Source organism: Mastacembelus armatus, chromosome 1 (genome assembly GCF_900324485.2).
Source record: "Mastacembelus armatus chromosome 1, fMasArm1.2, whole genome shotgun sequence".
In the NCBI taxonomy this organism is placed as follows: domain Eukaryota; kingdom Metazoa; phylum Chordata; class Actinopteri; order Synbranchiformes; family Mastacembelidae; genus Mastacembelus; species Mastacembelus armatus.
Window position 1 is genome coordinate 11,267,907 of NC_046633.1, and position 19,113 is coordinate 11,287,019.

The window sequence follows — 19,113 nt, forward strand, 5'->3', positions numbered from 1 at the left end:
AGAGAACTCTCTGCCCTTTGTAATTTATTCAGTAGGCCTACAATTTAAATATTGGTGGTAGATAGTAGTTCAGCCCTTGATATTTTACTTTCAGAATCTGAAAGAGACAAAAAATTATTTTATTGTTTGTTTTTAATCAGACAAACAATATAGGAGATGCTGCTTTTACTGAGGAAATTCCTTATCCACAATTTTACAGCTTTTAACTTAGCGAAGCCACACAAATCTTGATGGTAATCTTAACAGTATTTGGGAGCATACAACACTGAGGGCTTTGAAACATAAGTAACTTTTTTTTTACACATTTTCAAATGTGGATAAACATTTAACACATTTTGACACAGATTTGTACATCTCGCCGTATATTCATGAGCGCAGTGCACAATAAATACAAATATGTTGCAGAAATGATTCAATTCATTTTGCAGACTTTCACATCCTTTAAAATCAGGGAATCAGAATGATGTGACAAATACACTTGATGTTGCTGACAGGGTTTACAGTAACTATGCAGCAGCATATGTTCTCGTTCAGCTGTGTATAACATAACTGCAGCAATGCTTATGTTAGTCAAGATTATTATACTGTATATACAACACATTTGGTAGTGTAAGCTTTACAGAGGGTCAGTATTTGTTAAGATGTGTCCAAGACAGACTAGAGAGAAGCAGATGTAGATTTTTGCTTCCAAAGCATGGTGTCTTCATTTTCTGTCCCGTCCTCCCTCTCCCTGCCTGTGTCTCTTCCTTACTGATTTTGAGTTTCCAGGGTTAAGCTACTACTTTCATCACTGTTTGCTTCCTCTGCATCCTCAGCAAGACGCAGCCAGTTTTCCCTGTTCTTCTTACAGCCATTGAGTAACGGGGTACAGGTATCAAACAATCTTGATACATTCTGAGGGAGACACAGACCATGAGGAAACCATGTGAGAGGCAGTGATAAAGGCAAAGAGTGTGACCATGTGGGTGCGAAGTAAAAACTGGAGGAGAAAAATGGGATGAGAAAAGTGTTTTCCCTCATGTTTTCATTAAACATGCACCCACTAGCATGCACATACCACATGCATACATATCCATACACACATACTACCATATCAGCATCAGAAGCATTGACATACCTTGTAAAGTGGGTAGCAGATTTCGTCAATATATTCAACTTGCATGTATGGCAGTCGTGTGCTGTTTTCTCTGTTCATAATGTCCTGGTGAGTAGAGAATGTAACCTGCCTGTTAGAACAGCACTGTTATATAGGAGACCAGATCAATTTCCTGATATAGGCAAAACTATATTGTTTTTCTTGAACCTAGAAAATCCACATCATAGCAAGGAGCATTTAAGTTTGACCATTCACAAAATGTGTACAAAAAAACACCATGTTGTACATTCTAAATATATATATATATATATAAATAAAAACATAATATATAGTTAAATGAGTAATCCAATGATGTTATTTTTTGGAGGGGTTCTGAAAAAAATCAACCTGAGAGAAAATAATATCCTACAAAAAGCAAAAAGACACAGCAGTTTAAACTGCAAAAAGATAACTGTTTGTATTTGCATCTTTTTACAGTTACCAAGGTTAGAAATCCACAGGGTAGACTTGGTATTATCTGAAAGCAGCTTATTATATAAATCCATCCAATCTGGCAGCAATCTGTACTAGATGGTAAAATATAAACTGCAGACAAAAGACACATCCCTCCTGCAAGACTTACAATGGGCTTGATTTTGAACTCTTCTTTCTCTTTGTCCCCTTGTGCAAAGAACTCCATGGCAACCAGATTGGCAATCTGTTTTAGCAGAGGAGTGAAGTTAAGGTTATAATGAGCTCAAAATGATTGAGAGGATGCAGTGTATTTCGTTGAGACCTACCCTTTTTTGTTCAGGCCAAGGCTTTGTGATAGCAGAAAGGTCACTAGCTGTCATCAACATTGACCTGTTGGATGAAAAATTACCTTAAAACACAACCCTTTGCACTTCCCCATCACACACATCATTATCATATGTTCCTGATTCTAATGTAATTCACTCCCACCTTAGCAGATCTCTTTGTTTCTCGCTCTTCCAGCTCACTCTGCTTTTCTTAGTGAGAGAAAAGAACTCTTTTCGTCTCCTTAAAACACAGAGTATATGAGTTAAAAGAAGACTTACACAATGCTTGACCTACAGCTACCTTGACATTTCATGATTTAACATACTCCATGTAGACGGTCAGGTCAGTGGCAAGGATTGCCCTTTTGATCATGTGCAGTACACTTTTGTGGTCTTCTGCAGAGAGACCGCTGAGTATCTGACTCCCCTGGGAGAGAAGTAGAGACAGAGAGTGAAGAGAAATGAAGTGAAGACTAAGACACCGGAAATACCTGCTGTCTGGCAGGAGATTAGTGTCTGCACCATGACTCAGATAAAAGCGAGAATAAAAATACTAAAGTGGATGCTTCAACACTATGCCATTATTGTAGAATCCCATTTTGTCCAGCAAGCAGAAGATATTCCAAATATAATTCTAAAAACATTTAAATGTCCATAACAAATATAAAGTGCTAGATCTTTTGATTTAGATGGATGCACTGATGACTTGTGTCCATACAAGCTTGATACAGGTTGACAAAAAATGTTACTCAATATGAAAGACAAGATGAATGGATGGATGAGGTCTTACAGTGTTGTTTAGGATGAAGAGGCACAGGTTGTAGTGGTGATTCTCAAGAGAAGAGTGGCCATAGAGCTGAGCTAAAGGCTGCTGACTCCTGAGAAAGAGACAGAAATATTGTATTGGCTAAATAAAAGCAGCCTGTGACAGATAATTGATAAAATATTATAAAGGGATAAGTTCAGTTAAGTAAAAATAGCCTTGGCTAGCAATTTGAATTTTTAAAGAGTATGTTTACCTTTCAATGTAGGAGTTACTGACTCCTCTGTGATCAAGATCATGGTTCAGAGTAGCTATCATCAATGCTAAGATCTCTAGACGAGAGAAAATAGTCTAAGAGAGAGACAGACGGGGTGAGGGCGAGTGAAACAGAAGCAGAAATAGTGAAAAAAGTTATTTCATTGCTGTTTTGGACATTTTTGCAGTTTTTACACGGAAATAACTTACTAATGAAAGAAGGCACACTGGCACATTCTGTGATTGTTAAGTACAAAAAAAAAAAAAAAACATTTCACAGAAATATAGAAGCACCGTGCAGAAAATTAAGATAATGTATTATTGTGAACTTGAGGTCATTCATACTCCAATTTAATCATAAAAAAAAAAAGCAGCTAAAATAAGTGAGCACTACAGGTCACTTAAGGAAGAGATTTAGGCTGATGTGTGATCCTCAAGGAAAGCAGTTAAGAGGTTTTGGGAATGGCTAAAATTAATCCTGTTCCAAATAATTACTGTAAGTCTACGACACTGTAGTCCTCAAATGACTCCGCCACAAACTTTAGAATAGCTGCACCTTCACACTTAAAACAGATGAAACTTAGGAAAAAATCTAATGTTTGTCAACATGCTGCAAATGGCAAGGTATGCCAGGTAACCACTTAATATGACATTTTTCAGGTAATCATGAATATCATTATTTATTAATAAAAACAAAGGTCAGGATGTAAAGTTATTTGTTTTAGAATATTCCCTTAAAACACTCCAAAATCTTATATTAGTATCACATGCACGCACTGACCTGGAGCTGCTCTGTTGCCATGAGCATAGCAAACATGCTTTGTGCAGTACTCAGCGCATGGTTCCAGTTGTGATAAGGCACGTTGTTCCTGTAACCACGCTTTACAGTCAAGACCCACTGGCACAGACCCTGAAAGAGACATATGAGGTAAGTGAGCAGTAAAAAGTAAGAAAATACTGCTAGACCAGTCAGAATGATCTTAATTTCTCAGTTTTCTAGTTCAATTTGCCAATAGATTATTAACTCAATCCCTGTCAACAAGTTTAATAAGAATAATATGCCTACAGTGGTACTCTCAAAGTGTATAAGAGACATTTAAAGTAGCTCAGTTGAAGCTACCCTTGCAGGTCAGTTACCTTGTAATCAATGTTAAAATCCTGCACCAATCTCAGGTCCAGGAACATACGTATGGTGGCTTGCGTGGTGAGGTCTTCTGGCAGACCAAAATCAGAGAAATGGAAGTCTAGGATGTGCAATGATTCCGCAGAAGGAATGGTGGCCTCCTGTAAAAAGAAATCTACTTAGAAATAGAACTGAAAAGCTCCATTTCTATTTTTTTTTTATTCTTGTCCACATGCAGCATAAGCTCAGCGAAGATGTCTAGGTTTAACATCGGTGAGGAGGTTACCTTCACCTGTGCCACCTACAGACAGTGATAGCGGCTGATCAAGAGCTTTACGTTGGTAGAGCATTAGTTGTATGTCAGCAGTAAAGCCAGTTAATCTGACCTGCAGAAATAACCTCAGCTGTGATCCCAGGACTACTGACGGGATAAATAAAGAGTCGGGAGGGAGACGTCAACAGATAATAAAAAGAGGTTGATTGTTAGAGGAACTGAAAGAAGGAGAATGTGGAGTATGAAGATGGAGATGAAGGCGAGGGAAGACAGCTGGATTTGCCCTCTTTCTGTAAAAATCTTTTGAAGATCAGAAAAGTGTTAATTTCTTCCAAAGAACATAAAGAATCACCTGCAATGCTTGAATCTCTGGTTCTGCTGCAGTGATGTGGTAGGCAAGAACCTGCAGTAGGAAGTATAAAGACACACAGCCACATTTTAACTTCTTGAAAAACTCCACAAAGTGTGTGGAATATTAATAGGGTAAGTTAGTTGTCCCACCTCTTGCGTGACCTCTATACTGGCCCTGCGCTCCTCAGTGATCAGCACAGCCTGGGCGTACTGCAGAGCCAGGCCGCAGTACACTGCCAGGTCTTCCAGTAGGCGCTCATCGTATCTGTTAAAGACCTCCAACTCATCTGAGTCTCTGCTCAGTTTGTTCATCAGCTGGCACACGGCTACATGATAATAAAGAAACAGAAACAGGACAAGTTTGTGGCATTAGGAAGAGGTTTCACATCGTCAGTCCATGTCTAACAGCAGCGTCGTGGTACAGTACAGCACAACTGCCAGTGGGACAGATGGTTCCTGAATACAATAAAATAACTTCTCTCTAGTTTTACTCTCTGTGTCCTTGTAGTTGTCAAGGGTTAAATTAAATCCGTACTTAATAATCTTTATCACACTAATTGCAAACAGTTCACTGTCCAGATTGTCAACACCAAACAGCATCTAGTGTGGTAATGGTTCCAATAGAAACTACAGTATAATCATTCATGAATATGAAATGACCTTTGCCTTTTGAGAGTGTGACTTACCGATAACATTTTCTGACCTCTCATTTCTAACAGGACAGCAGATCAGACTCTTTATTGATTCCTCAGTGCTCTCTGACATATTAAGTGTTTCCATCGTGGCCAGGGTTTGAAGGGCGTATGACGGATCTATATCGCTGATGTCACGCTCCCTGAAAAATGACATTGAACCAATTTTACACTACTTTACACTATGTCTGCATCAGCCAAATTTTGGCTGATGTAAATTTAAAGAAAAGACATGTGTGGCGTGCAGGAAGAACCTTCTGTAGATTTGGCAAGTTGATCCAAGTTCCTCACACTCCAAATGTATCACCCGTGAAAACGAAATCTGAAATAAAACCAACAGAAGAACAGGAAATACTGTAAGATAAGAAATACGTGTTGCTTAAATATATGAATGAGACCGATCAGAGCACACCTTGTCTTCACTCACTGAGGGTTGCTCCCTGGGAATGAAGATAGTGCAGTACTGAGCATGGGTGAAGGGCATAATAGTGGCTGCCATCTTACTCAGCAGAACCTCAAAGGAATGATGTTCCTTTGATAACACCTGTGCCATCTCTATCAAAGCCTGGCACACACACATAAAATTCATTTAACATCAGTGCCCCAGCAGTGTATATGCTTAATACAGTATACCCTAACAGATTCTTGGGAAATACCTAGAATACACAACACAAAATCCTGATATGCAGCCATATAATAACACAGGGAGTTAATGTTACCTGACTCCTTTTGGCCTCCTGCCTTGAGCTCTCATACAGCTGGACATTGTCCAAGACCATCCCCAACAAATCCATATGATTGGACAGCACCTAGCCAATCAAATTCAAATACAGATTTTAGATTTCTAAAATGTATATAGAATTTGTTTAAAATTAGCAACACCTGCAGTAAAATAAACAACTTGTTTTAGTTTCGACTGTAAAAGGATAAAACCTCCCAGTCCTCACCTTCTCATCCATGCTGGTAAAAACAGAAACCGATCCATCTCCAACACTTTTCTTATTGATCATCCCCACTACACCTACCACCTGTTCACGGAGAGAAAACATTAAAAAAAAAAAAAACCTCAACGTTACATAGGACAGCATTTGTATGTTTAAACTGATCAAGAGATATATCAAAATATTCACATGCACCTTTTAAAATAGATGTAAAAAAAAAAGATAATAAATTAAGAAGGTTACCTCTCCCCTGTGGTTCTTGATGGGCATACTCAAAACAGTCCTTATCTTGAAATCTGATGTTTGATCATCATTTAAGTTGAACCTCAAATCCTGAGAAGGTAAACAGAACACTTGTTACTGTATATAATAAATTACACTTAATACTAAAATGTCTGCTACACTACTGAGTGATGAAATCCCTGGGTAATTTGGAAACAACAGACATGAACCTATCACCAAACTTCCCTTATGTGTCCTTATGCTTCCAGGTTAATACTGTTCATCAGCTTTAGACATATCTGGCCAGGAATACCCACATTTCTCTGTAACCTCAATGTAACAAAGGTTATTAGGAACTACCCGTCCACACCCACGCTGACTGGGGATTACCTGGTATCCAACTGTGCCAGGGGCTGGCACTGATTCCTAATCACCTTGATGATCAGAAAGGCGGGGTTGTTTGGGCACCTCCGATAAGCCCTTTAACGAGCTGTGCTGTCTTCCCGCTTTGTGTGGGAGTGTGCAATGGAAGGACACACATAGAGTGCAGTAGAGAACATCACCATCTCATTAATTAGAGATTAAGCAGTGGAAGAAGTCGCAAAAAAGGATTTAAACCAAGTGCGTCACCTGGGATTCCCTTACACACTCCCCACACTTCACAAAATAATCGTGCCACCATCTAAAAATAGGTTATCAGGAAATGCGGGATTCATTCTCTGTACAGGCCTTATTCCTTTTTTAAAAATACCTGTGTCCTAGAACAACCTCATCATGTGTAAACAAACAAACGTGACAGCTGTAATGATGTTGATTCATGACAACTTCAACTGAGGCATCACTTTAAATGTTTACCTCTGATGCTTCTCTCAGGTTTATTGGTAAGCCTGTAGCCAGCACCCATCCCATGATACCCTTCACCAGTTCCAAGTGTGCATGGCTACAGATGTTGCCCTCACTCGAGCATCCCAAAGATGTAGGGGCAATCACCTCCTCCAGGGAGCTCCTTCGTCTGCAATCTTTCTTTACCAGAGAGAGTGAGCCACTCTGAGCAGCCAGCAGCTCCCCAGCATGCAGGACAGCCTCATGGCAGAGCTCTGCTACAGAACCCATCCAACTGAGACCTCCTCTGAGGAGCTCACTCAGCCATAGACAGCTCTCACCATGGCCACAGGCTGCAGTCTTTGTAGCAGTGGGACACAAGAGGTGAGAAGAGTGGGATACGTCGGGAGAACAAGAGCAAATGGGAGAAAGAGGACGACAGGGAGAAAGCGAGAAGTGAGAAGAACGAGGAGAGCGAGGAGAGCAAGGGGTGTGACTACCCAATACATCTGGACTAAAGCGATCCATCCAGTCAGGGGCACTGAGATTGAAGGCGAGGGGCTTGAGCCTGTCTGTTAAAGATGAGATGTTCAGGTGTGAGCTGGTCTGTGGGGGGGATGATCTGCGATGATGAGCTTTCCTGCGCAGATCAGAGTGGTCAGAGCTGCTCCTGGGAAAGCTGGGCACCAGAGGAGACAAATCTGCCTGAGGACCACTGACCCTGAAGTCACAGACAAGAAAGACTACATGACTCATTTGCTGTAAAAGCACAGAACATACAGATTTTTAAAAATCTGACATTTTGTGCATATCCAATAATATTTGAAAGCAAATAATATCATCAAGGGCACACTTTTAAGAGCTGTATGCTGCAAAAGCTATAACACAGAGTCATATATGACATTTGAAATTTAGGGCATCTCATCTAGTCTCCTATTTGTCAATTGGGAACAGTAATGGAAAAAGAAAATCTTACTGTGAAGCTCTGCGTAAAAAGTACGCCCTCGTGAAGTCGGAGTGGTCATCGAGCCATACATCCACTTGGCCGCTTCTCACACTGTCTCCAAAACTCTTGCAACGCGTCTTGGATCGCGGGCTCCAAAGCGGTGAGAAGAACCAACCCATGCCCCGGTAAATCGGCGGCTCCCTCACTGTTTCTCTCCGGAAAGACTCCTCTCTCCCCGCGGCCCCGGGACTTGCTCTGCCAGGCTCCATTGACTCCAGCGCTTCAGAGTGCAGGCAGGGCATTCCCTCGCTCAGGTAAAGCGAAAAAAGGTCGATTAAACTCAGTTTTTCTGCGCCAGATGCGTTACCTACGAGAAACACTTTGCCATGTGGAGGAGAAAGACAGACGTGATGTGCCAGAGAGGAGAGCGACGTCTGCGGAGGAGCCTTTGGAAACGATTGCGTCAAGGTAATCCCCTGACCTTTATTTAGCCGATCTGACGCCACGGGGTTATTCATTAAAAGCAACGTCATTAAACGTCATTAAACTGAAAAACAGATTGCGCTTTGCTCTATTATGAATTTCCCCCATGTTTATTTTCCCCCAGTTTTGTAAAGTAGGTTATCCACGCGTTATTATCTGTGGCCACGAGATATTCTACTTCCAACTCCAACCCCTTTTCACCACTGGACTGAGTGGAAGATATAGAGATCCATTTGAGGTTATTTCATTTAATTTAATTGGAATTTTGCAAGGCATTGTGTGTGACTTCTCACATTAAAAAAAATAATTTCAAAAGGCCTTCCATACTTTTTAGACAGGTCTTGCATTTAAAAAGTGCACCAACACACTTACATCCATATTAAATAAATGACCAATATTGTTTTATGAAGAAAGACATGCCTGTACTAGTGCTTTAGATGGTCCCTTACTTACTATAGCTAAAGAGTGGTAACCCAGTGTAAAAGAAAGTTTCTGAAAGGTTGTGTTAAGTTATTGCAAATTCTGAGTAATTTTAAATAACTACTTTGAAATAATTAAAAATAAATAATTTCAAATCCTGAGCAAATAGTCTACACTGAAGGACAGAATGGAGTGACACGTAATCCATGCAAGAAAGAGGAAGGAGCAGAGGTCACAAACATGTGTTGTCTGTTTTTTTATTAAAAGAATGTATTGTAATAGGAAAGGACTGATTAAACAGTCTGTTAGCAGTAAAAGTAACTCATTTTACAGGCAGACAGTTTCTGAGGTTTCCAGATAACACTGTTGTGTTTGGGGGGAAAACTAAATTATTTAAGTAGCTAATTGCTGTTTGAGAATTTATTTCCTTTAAAAACACTGTGTTGAAATATTTCTTTATAAACCACTGAGTAGCTAACTGCACCCTCTGCTGGTCTATTCCTCCTCATCACCTGCAGTGGGTGGATCCACCAGTGACAGCTGTGCTGCTATTGGTCGCTCCAGGAGGAGGCTGCCATGACACAGTGGATGCTGAACAGAATCAGTTCCACAGCATCAGCAGGCAGCAGACCACCATCCTCCTCGTTATCCCTCTCTCTTTCTCATTTTGTCCTCCTTTGCCTCTCCTCCTCTCACCACCACCCTTGCTCTCTCTTTTCTCTTCCTTTTTCCTCTACTCTCTGGCAGACACGCAGGCACACTGCAGCAGAGGACGTGCACACACCAGCAGGGATAGCAGCAGCAGGCAGACTGGTAGGTGTGTTGAGGCCCGTTTCCCTCCCTCCTGCAGCACAGGCAAGACATCACGTCCTCCTCTGAGCACCATCAAGGACTATCTGTTTGAGAAACGTGCGTCTGCTTGTAAGAGCAGGGATCTGGAAAGTGGGCAGAGAGGACTACCACACCCTGGGAGCATTTACTACCAGTGCCGGGGCTGCGCAGGGTGAATGTTACAGTGGATATTTCCATACTCACATGCTCCTCATCCTGTAGTCGTTTCTGTATGCACGCACAAGGATTTACATTCTCATTTTAATCTGGTTTTGATGTTTGTTGTTTTTCCTTCACTGTATAGCTCTGAGATTTGCTTCAGCCTTGTGTGTCTGCACACGTGTCTTTGCTAATGAGTGTGTTGAATGTCTAACAAAGGTCACATCATTTGGCATGCTACGTACATGACTTGTCAGCCAGCCTGATGACAGCCCTCTTCTTTCCTTTTATAAACTATCTTCATCACCAGCCTTTCCATCCACTTCTCCCTCACCACTTTCCTTTTATATCCTCCTGCACCTTTTTTTCCCCTCTCATTCTTTTTCCTCTTCCCTAAACCCCCTTTCTCCTCGTTCTTCGTTCCATCTCCTCTTCACGCCTCTTCTCCTTCCTGCTGGCTGGTTTCCCAGGATGCCTTGTTCCAGGCCACTCCGCTAGGCCCCAGCAGCATGGGCGGAGCCTGGGTGGGGAGAGAAAGCACGGATTGGACCCTTCCCCTCAGGACGGGCGCGCTGACGGGTCACCCTCTCTCAGCTTCAGATGGGCGAGGACGCTGAGAGCCCCAAAATCAACCACACCTTCCTGCGAGACTACGTCACTGAAGGTAGAACAGACAGTGTGTCGTTGCTGTCTCTGTGGTGTCAGATAACATGCTGGTATTATTGAACAGATTCATTTCAGTTTTATGGCTGCATTATGTCTGAATTGCTCTTTTATATTTTATTTATACTTTTGTGGATTTATGGTTTGGACTTTAAAGAGCTGTTTGCAGAAATAATATGTCCATTTACTGAACAAGGTACTTTGTAAAGATCCAGTAGTTTTTTCTTACATCGCATCCCCCTTTTACCTTTGTATTGTCTTGTACTTCTCTGATCCTCATTTTCATTCTGCCTACTATTATATATCTCTTTGTCTTTGTCTCCCTTTCTCTGTACTTCTATTATCCTAACCATTATCCCACTTAATTTCCTCCCCAATTTCCTGTATTCCTTCCAGCTGATGTCATCTCTACGGTGGAGTTTAACCAGACGGGTGACCTGCTGGCCACGGGTGATAAAGGTGGCCGAGTGGTCATCTTCCAGAGAGAGACTGAGGTCAGATTAATATTTAAAACTAAATTCCCATTTTTATACCCAGCATATCCACATTCCACTAGAGCATTTCAAAATTGTGCTTAACGTAGTCGTAAATGTTTATGCTTTGTGTTGTCTTTACAAGTAGAAATGTCCTTTAAAAAGTGTGTTTTTTCACTATTGACTCTGGGCAGTCTAAAGAGCCAGAGGACACAGGGGAGACGGGGGACTCTGGGGAGTACAATGTCTACAGCACGTTCCAGAGCCACGAACCAGACTTTGACTACCTGAAAAGTCTGGAGATCGAAGAGAAAATCAACAAGATCAAATGGCTGCCACAGCAGAACGCAGCTCATTTCCTCCTCTCCACCAATGGTGAGACATCAGTGACATACAGTGGAAATATAATTCCCAGCATGGTGCTACCCAGGCATCATCTTTTTTCACCTAGAAAGGATAAAATAACGTCAAGCCAGTCATTGGAGCGACACTTGTGGGTACAATAGTGGAATCAATCTGCCAAAGAATTCAATTTCTGCCTTAATTACTTATTACTGTCTTGAAACCTGGGGACCCTGTTCTGAAGAAATTCTGCATATTTTGCAAAGTGGTTTTATTTCTTAAGGAACAATTTTAAACTACAGTAAATAAAAATGATCATCTGGATTGTCTAAAATCTGGCATAAACATCCCTGTATTTTCCACTGGCTGTTTATGTTCTAGCAGCTCATGTTGTCCATAGTTGTTACTGATATATTTGCCTCATCTGAATCAACTGTGAATGTGGAAATCTTTCTGCCTGTCACAGATAAGACCATTAAACTGTGGAAGGTGAGTGAGAGAGACAAGAGACCAGAGGGATACAACCTGAAAGATGAGGAGGGGCGGCTCAAGGACATCTCTACCATAACATCACTGCAGGTGTGCACCTGACACTCAAACACACACACACACGTGCACCAGAACATCCAAGCTTTTATTTTGGTGATTCAAATGTGTATCAGGTTAGTCCAGTGCTTTCAGTTCCTTAATATGATCCCTAACTCTCATATCCTCTAATTCAGCGCTTCATCTTTCTTACCCCTGCTGTCTCTTCTTCCTTCATTAATTTGTAATCTTTCACATTTGTCTTTCTTAAAGGTGCCAGTGCTAAAACCTACTGATCTGATGGTAGAGGTCCGTCCCAGACGAGTGTTTGCCAATGGACATACCTACCATGTCAACTCCATCTCAGTCAACAGTGACGGGGAGACGTACCTGTCTGCTGATGACCTCCGCATCAATATGTGGCACCTGGGCATCACAGACCGCAGCTTCAGTATCCTTCAAAACAGTGATTTGTATTGTTTATCCTGTGCTTATTTATATTTTTAAGCTCATTTTGCAAAAACAATGTTCTGTGTTTTCTATAACTTAATAGCTCCTGCATGATGTTTGTTTCTAACCTAATCTCCCACAGGATGAGGACTCTCCAGTTTCACAGGGTATGAAATTTCCAGAACTGCTAAATGGAAATACGAAATAGACCACTGGGAGTATTTTTAGGGGTTTTCAATGAGAAAGTTAGATCATCTTTTCAAAAAAATCAATTTCTGAAACACAAACATAAACCAAGGCAGAAAAGCAGAACAGGTGTATAGCAGAGACCTTAAGTGTATGTCACTGTGTCTCTTTAAGGAGATTATTATACAGATGTGTGTAATAATGAGTCAGTGGAATCTTGGGGATGTGTTTATTTATTGAATAATTTCCCAACCTAAAATTAATGGCTATTATGTTGCTTATTGTCAGATGTTGGTGGGATGAAACTTTTTTATCAGTGAATAAGTGTATGAAAATATACTGTTAAAAGCAGGGCATGTATAATCTTATATATGACACATTCATTATTAGTGTTATTGCTCATTGGAGCAGATTTACATTAACTGTATTGTAAATGCCTATGGCATGCTACCTTAAAGACATATGCACATTTGAAATTCATTGTGCACGGTTTGTATTAATCAGTTATACCATTCATTGCCATCACTGTAAACAGCAAAAACCACATGTTAAGTTCATGGTGTTTACCAAACTGTGCCTCTTGAAATGTACTGTGGAAATATCCTTTAGATCCCCATTCATCTTAATTCATCATTGATTTATGTTTAATGTAAGCAGCACATGTTTACATTTTGCTGATGGGATGTCGTGTACCACCCTGTCTGTGTTGAGTGCAGACTGTAGCATGTTGGTGATTTCCCATTCAAATGGAAGCTGACCTAGAAAATCATAGAGGCAACTATGGAAGAAGAGTCTAAATAATTCACTCAGCGGTACACTTTCTGCTGAACCACAGAGGACTACCACAAATAGAACAGAGAGAGGGGAGCAGAGTGTGCATATTGGGGACTGGTTGGGGTGCATTTTTTGGGCTGTGATTAAGACTGGTGAACATTTTGAGCATGGAGAACAGCAAAAAAAGTAACTAAGCACAATACTAAATGGATGTAAATGGTTTGTTGACAAGCCGTTCGTCTCACTGTGCCCTTTGATGCTTATTAGATTCCTGGGTGTACTTCACCTCTATGTTAGAATGACACTTTTCTCCTACTTAAAATAAGAGTATGATGTCCAAGATCTCTGTGCTGTTTCTTCTTTGACGGACCCTCTTCTCAGATATTGTGGACATCAAACCAGCCAACATGGAGGATCTGACAGAGGTGATAACAGCAGCAGAGTTCCACCCTCAGCACTGCCACTTGTTTGTGTACAGCAGCAGCAAGGGCACCCTGCGCCTCTGTGACATGAGAGCCTCCGCACTCTGTGACAAACACAGCAAATGTGAGCAATGCTGTAGAGATTAGCGGTAGTTTGCATGCTATCTGTTAAAAATAACAACATACCATATTTGCATTTATCGATAATGACTTACAAGAAATACAAGAAGCTATCTGGAGGAGTTTTACTTAAAAATAAACTGTGACTCTCTGTCCAGTGTTTGAGGAACCTGAGGATCCAGGGAGCCGGTCCTTCTTCTCAGAGATCATATCCTCTGTGTCGGACGTCAAGTTCAGTCACAGTGGACGCTACTTGCTGACCAGAGACTACCTCACCGCTAAGGTGTGGGACCTGAACATGGACAAGGGCCCCGTTGAGACTTACCAGGTTAAAAAAAAAAAATCTTCTTCTTAATACTGTATGCAGATAATGTGCAGAATGTAGTGTAGAGAATTTGAGACGATCAGGAAGGGTATGACTGCAAGATGAAATATGAATCCATGTTTTAATGGATTTTTATAGATGTTAGATTAAATATGTGTTCAATCCACCGTGCTGCCATGTACAATTCTGTGTCTACAGCAGAAACTAAACATGACTGTCTGCATCCTCCCCAGGTTCATGAATACCTAAGGAGTAAGCTGTGCTCCCTTTATGAAAACGACTGCATTTTTGACAAGTTTGAGTGTGTTTGGAACAGCTCAGACAGGTAAGTGGCAGTGTAAGAGAGAAAAAGAGAAAAGATAGACAGAGTACAGTATATTTACACGCATTTAAAACCAAACGATGTGGGCATGTGGTAGAGTATTTCTGCTTGCAGTGAGTTTCTAAATGCTCTGCCTCTGCCAATGTACGACATTTAAATCAATCACAGACAGGCTTTGCAGACATCACATCGATCCCTATTCCTTCAGTTTCGTTTTCCTCTTTTTTTCCTCCTCATCCTTCCACTAACCTTTGTCTTCATCTTAGTTCTCTGTCTTGACACCATCTACATTAATTGTTTGCCCTTCTCAAATCTGACTTCTCATTATGTCTCCCCTCCTCTTCTCTCCCCAGTGTGATCATGACAGGAGCGTACAACAGCTTCTTCCGGATGTTTGACAGGGAGACGGGTCGAGGTGTGACCCTGGAGGCGTGGCGGGAAAGCAGCAAGCCTCGAGCTGTTCTGCGGACCCGGCGTGTCTATACTGGTGGTAAACGTCGCCGTGGAGACGTGGGTGTTGATAGCCTGGACTTTACGAAGAAAATCCTGCACATGGCTTGGCACCCATCTGAGAATATCATCGCCATAGCAGCCACCAATAACCTGTACATCTTCCAGGATCGTGTCAACCCTGAGGCGCAGTGACAGCGATGGACGTATGAACAGTGACTGGTGCTTGGTTTTTCTGTCAAACACAACACGAAACACAAACAAACAAACTATTTATTATATTTGGAAAGAAGTCATGCAGAGTGGGCAGCCTTAATGAGCCAAGATATTTCACAAGATGCAACATCTGTTTGCACTGATAAAAGATTGGATTCATGACATAATGACAAGGCTGTTAATTTATCTGGTCTCTAGGGTGGGTGTGTAACATCCTTTTCAACACTGAGATGAACTGGACATCAGGGTGTGTTTTGGTCCCACTCTATTCCTATTTTTTTTAAGTAGGGGCAGTAATAGAGGTGCGGGGACACCTCTCCATCTGCAATGACTCAGTGCTGTTGCCCACACAATGTTGTACTCCTCACTGATGTGCTCTGGTACCATTTGACACAAAAAGGAAGATATGGGTAGCAATGAAAAAGGAATGACGCTACAAAACATGAAGGACTTGTTAAGATTAGATTGTGGATTCCAAATAACTTTGCCAGATAGTGCATCAGAATCTAAGCATTTTTTTCACAATTGTAGAATACTAGGAGTGACGTTATTGTACAGCTCTTCACGACATCTTGCAACCTTTTTTTCTATTGGGTGACAACAGCAGCTAAACCTCTCCTTTAGAGCAGTGCTCTTGGAGATTGCATGCACAATTCACCCATAATCGTTGCCCTATTCACTTTGCAATAATAGCACTAACAAAAACACAGTGCAGCAGTATTCCTGCTTTAAAACGTGAGCTCTTCTTCTACAGGTAATATAAATGAATACACACATTTTTACTGTTAGCTGTAAATATACTGTTCTTTTTTTAAGGTGGTACCAATTTTGCTTCCAGAGAACTAAAAGGTTAATGTTGCATTTTGTCTAGTACATCGCAAATGAAACTGAAATCTAATTTATAGGAAGGTTGTGGTATCGTACCATTTCAGGTTAAAATACAATGGAGGAGCTTTTGCTTGCAGTAGAATATACATACATAGGCATTGCTGGCTGTAGAGAGGGAGGGAGTCGTGCACAAATGAACACTTACTGTTTTGTTGTATATATTGTATTGATTACTGTATCAAGGGCTTTTTCCTTGTCTTGGCGTCTACATAGTTACAAGGTAAATTATTGTAATTGAGCAGACAGCGTGTCAGTATTGAGCCCAAACGTGTTCACATTAATGGTAATTGGTGATAAAGTCTAAAATTAACAGCAAATCGAAGTTGCAAATCGAAGAAACAATCAAAAGGTCAATTTTATAAATGCATGAGCACATTTTGATAAGAAATCTTACAATCAAAGAAAAGTTGGGATCTAAGCACATTGTCGATAAGAGGCCCTTGATTCAGCTGATCAAAATTTTAATCAAAAGATCCATGTCTATTGTGTCTGAAAGTTATCATCCATGCAATATCTCATTATGTACATTGCATTGAAACAATAATGTCATGTGAATTTGTCATGTCAGAGGTTTTAATGTCATTATACCATATACCTCACAGTGCCACATGCTACTCTGGGGTGCGACACTGAAAGTGTAGGATGTACAGCAGTTAGGTGACTGAATTGTGTGACCTGGTCAAGATTTAATTATTTACAGTGAAGTGCTTTGTTTTCAAGTGACCTTGGCCCTGATGGGATTATTGTAAGTGGTCTGAATATTAACTGTTTAAAGGTGGAGTAAAAGAATCGGTGTAGAGGCGAAAAGTAACAAGTCCTTTTGCACTTTTTCAAAACCTGACAGTTGCTCTGTCTGCTTGATCGATGACAGTTCACTGTGTAAACCTTAAACTCCAAGAAAAGAAGAAAATTGTTATTAGAGTGTTTCTACTTGTCAGCCCTCTCCGCACTTCTCACATCCTTTGGTTTCACAGTTTACAAATGTTTATGTTGCTGTGTGTGACACTTGCTATATTTCACCCTTCATTGGTGTTATTGAATGCAGACAGTCCTGCACTCATTGGCTGAACAAAGTGCACAACAGCAAAATCCTTGATAATGACAAACAACAGGAAAATGGTTTACATAGTGACAGGCTACCTAAAGCATTATATAAGTTCTAGGACGCTCCTTGAGCCATAATTTAGAACAAGTCAGCTGTAATCACATCATAACCACCACTACCACATAGAGTAGAACCAACGAGAGGATTTGTGTTCAGGAACACGGCAGCAGCATGTCGCCATTATTCAATGCTACTAGCGTGTATATCTGTCATACTTTAAAAAAGAGAACTCTTAACAGTACAAAACACATAATTCATATGAGGTGAATGAAAGGAATGTGCATTAATAAAATTACAGAACATCTGACAAAAAATGTGTTGGATCCTTTTATGTCTCTTTCTATTTTATGGCGCATCATTTTGTCTCATCATTAAAACACTTTCATTCTGAATAAAACCATCCACAAGAGATTTAGTTTCAAAGTCAAGCATTTTTATTATCACACACCCCCCCAAAAAAACTCAATTACTAAATAAAAATGCAATCATACTCACAGAACACAGGTTCAACAGCAATGACACACTGTATTATTCACAGTTACAGTAATGGCAGTAAACCACCCCAAAGAAAAGCTGAAACAGGCTTTATCACTGTGCATTTTTCAGATATTAGATTTTAATAAATGTTTGCTCTTTGTTTACATTTTTTTAAAACTTTGCTTCAAAAGGAGGATGTGGACAGTGAATTAAAACATTGAAATTAAGTTAATATGAAAAAGTCAAAAACTAGAAGTACTTGGTTTTCAAATGTGACTATATTGACATCAGGGCTATCTAAATGCGCTCTATATTATGACACTAATGTTCACACTTTTCCATAGAATAAGCACATACATACACTAAAAGAAAATAAAATGTAATGTAATCATCAATCAGTAATGATGCACCTTTGGATATAAATCACATCTAGAAATCACCACTCTTAGTAAGTTAAATTATTAATTCTATATTATATATTTCTGCATGGTTCTGCTAAATACGATACATAGTAAGACACAATAATTAGCCATGACATGACTGATCTTTATGTGTAAGTTTGAAATAAAAATTAACCTGAGATTACAGCTGTACTATGACAAGCTTGTAAGTTGACCACCAACACCCTCTGTTGACATGTAATCATTTTAAGTGGATTACAGCTCAAGACAAATGGAAATCTAATCATTAATTAAAAATAAGATTAAGACCAAAAAGTTTTAAGAATATTGGCATACAGGGCTAGAAATATATACTCAGCACCCAATCTAAAGACCTATAAATAAATAATAAATAATGGCACTAATGTATACAAACCCAAATGTACATTGTACATGTACATTACTATACATGCAAACAAATTACATAAAAGAAGTTCCTTAGTACAAAAGCAGCAGCAACATTGCTCTATTAAAGATACATCTTACAATTTCTTTGTAAATAATGTACAGTCTCTGCAAATATTACCTGCAGTCTGCCAGATTCAATTCAATTTATTTATATAGTGCCAAGTTACAATAAAAATCAGCCTAAGGCACTTTATGTATAAATGGAACAAATCCCTCATGAACAAGCACTTGATGGCTAAACTTTAGTCCAGGTATTTATGATTGTACTGGAAATTGAAAAAAATATATACTTTTTGAAGGAATAGGAAACCTGATTATTCAAAACACTCTCTGGTCAGTCTCTTTCAGCTTAAATGATTTATTCTAGGCC

The 19,113-nt window shown here is 40.1% G+C and overlaps 2 protein-coding genes across 2 annotated transcripts; one reads left to right on the forward strand and one right to left on the reverse strand.

Annotated features, from left to right (window-relative positions):
- Nucleotides 1-747: 747 nt before the first annotated feature.
- Nucleotides 748-8,566, reverse strand: pde5aa (phosphodiesterase 5A, cGMP-specific, a). Its single transcript, XM_026303140.1, has 20 exons — nucleotides 8,295-8,566; nucleotides 7,352-8,039; nucleotides 6,518-6,607; nucleotides 6,281-6,361; nucleotides 6,053-6,142; nucleotides 5,746-5,898; nucleotides 5,588-5,655; nucleotides 5,328-5,476; nucleotides 4,792-4,967; nucleotides 4,643-4,693; nucleotides 4,031-4,177; nucleotides 3,675-3,803; nucleotides 2,895-2,989; nucleotides 2,666-2,753; nucleotides 2,202-2,302; nucleotides 2,039-2,116; nucleotides 1,876-1,939; nucleotides 1,719-1,793; nucleotides 1,118-1,201; nucleotides 748-894 (listed from the first exon to the last, which is right to left on the reverse strand). Exons 1-20 carry the CDS (start codon nucleotides 8,564-8,566, stop codon nucleotides 748-750), a joined length of 2,826 nt encoding a protein of 941 aa, XP_026158925.1.
- A 2,080-nt stretch (nucleotides 8,567-10,646) lies between these two features.
- Nucleotides 10,647-15,404, forward strand: ppp2r2ca (protein phosphatase 2, regulatory subunit B, gamma a). The gene is made up of 9 exons (XM_026303141.1): nucleotides 10,647-10,821; nucleotides 11,217-11,314; nucleotides 11,488-11,668; nucleotides 12,102-12,214; nucleotides 12,434-12,611; nucleotides 13,952-14,116; nucleotides 14,271-14,440; nucleotides 14,671-14,762; nucleotides 15,113-15,404. Exons 1-9 carry the CDS (start codon nucleotides 10,758-10,760, stop codon nucleotides 15,402-15,404), a joined length of 1,353 nt encoding a protein of 450 aa, XP_026158926.1. The 5' UTR covers nucleotides 10,647-10,757.
- The last annotated feature ends 3,709 nt before the right edge of the window (nucleotides 15,405-19,113 follow it).

What these genes read in the sequence shown, in the direction of transcription:
- ppp2r2ca (XM_026303141.1), top strand. Translation starts at nt 10,758, where the DNA reads ATGGGCGAGGACGCTGAGAGCCCCAAAATCAACCACACCTTCCTGCGA. An exon ending in CTACCATAACATCACTGCAG is followed by an intron (nt 12,215 to 12,433) that starts GTGTGCACCTGA and finishes TCTTTCTTAAAG; the next exon opens with GTGCCAGTGCTAAAACCTAC. An exon ending in GTTTGGAACAGCTCAGACAG is followed by an intron (nt 14,763 to 15,112) that starts GTAAGTGGCAGT and finishes TTCTCTCCCCAG; the next exon opens with TGTGATCATGACAGGAGCGT.
- pde5aa (XM_026303140.1), bottom strand. Translation starts at nt 8,566, where the DNA reads ATGCCCTGCCTGCACTCTGAAGCGCTGGAGTCAATGGAGCCTGGCAGA. An exon ending in CTTGGCCTGAACAAAAAAGG is followed by an intron (nt 1,794 to 1,875) that starts GTAGGTCTCAAC and finishes CTGCTAAAACAG; the next exon opens with ATTGCCAATCTGGTTGCCAT. An exon ending in AGTTCAAAATCAAGCCCATT is followed by an intron (nt 1,202 to 1,718) that starts GTAAGTCTTGCA and finishes TCTACTCACCAG; the next exon opens with GACATTATGAACAGAGAAAA.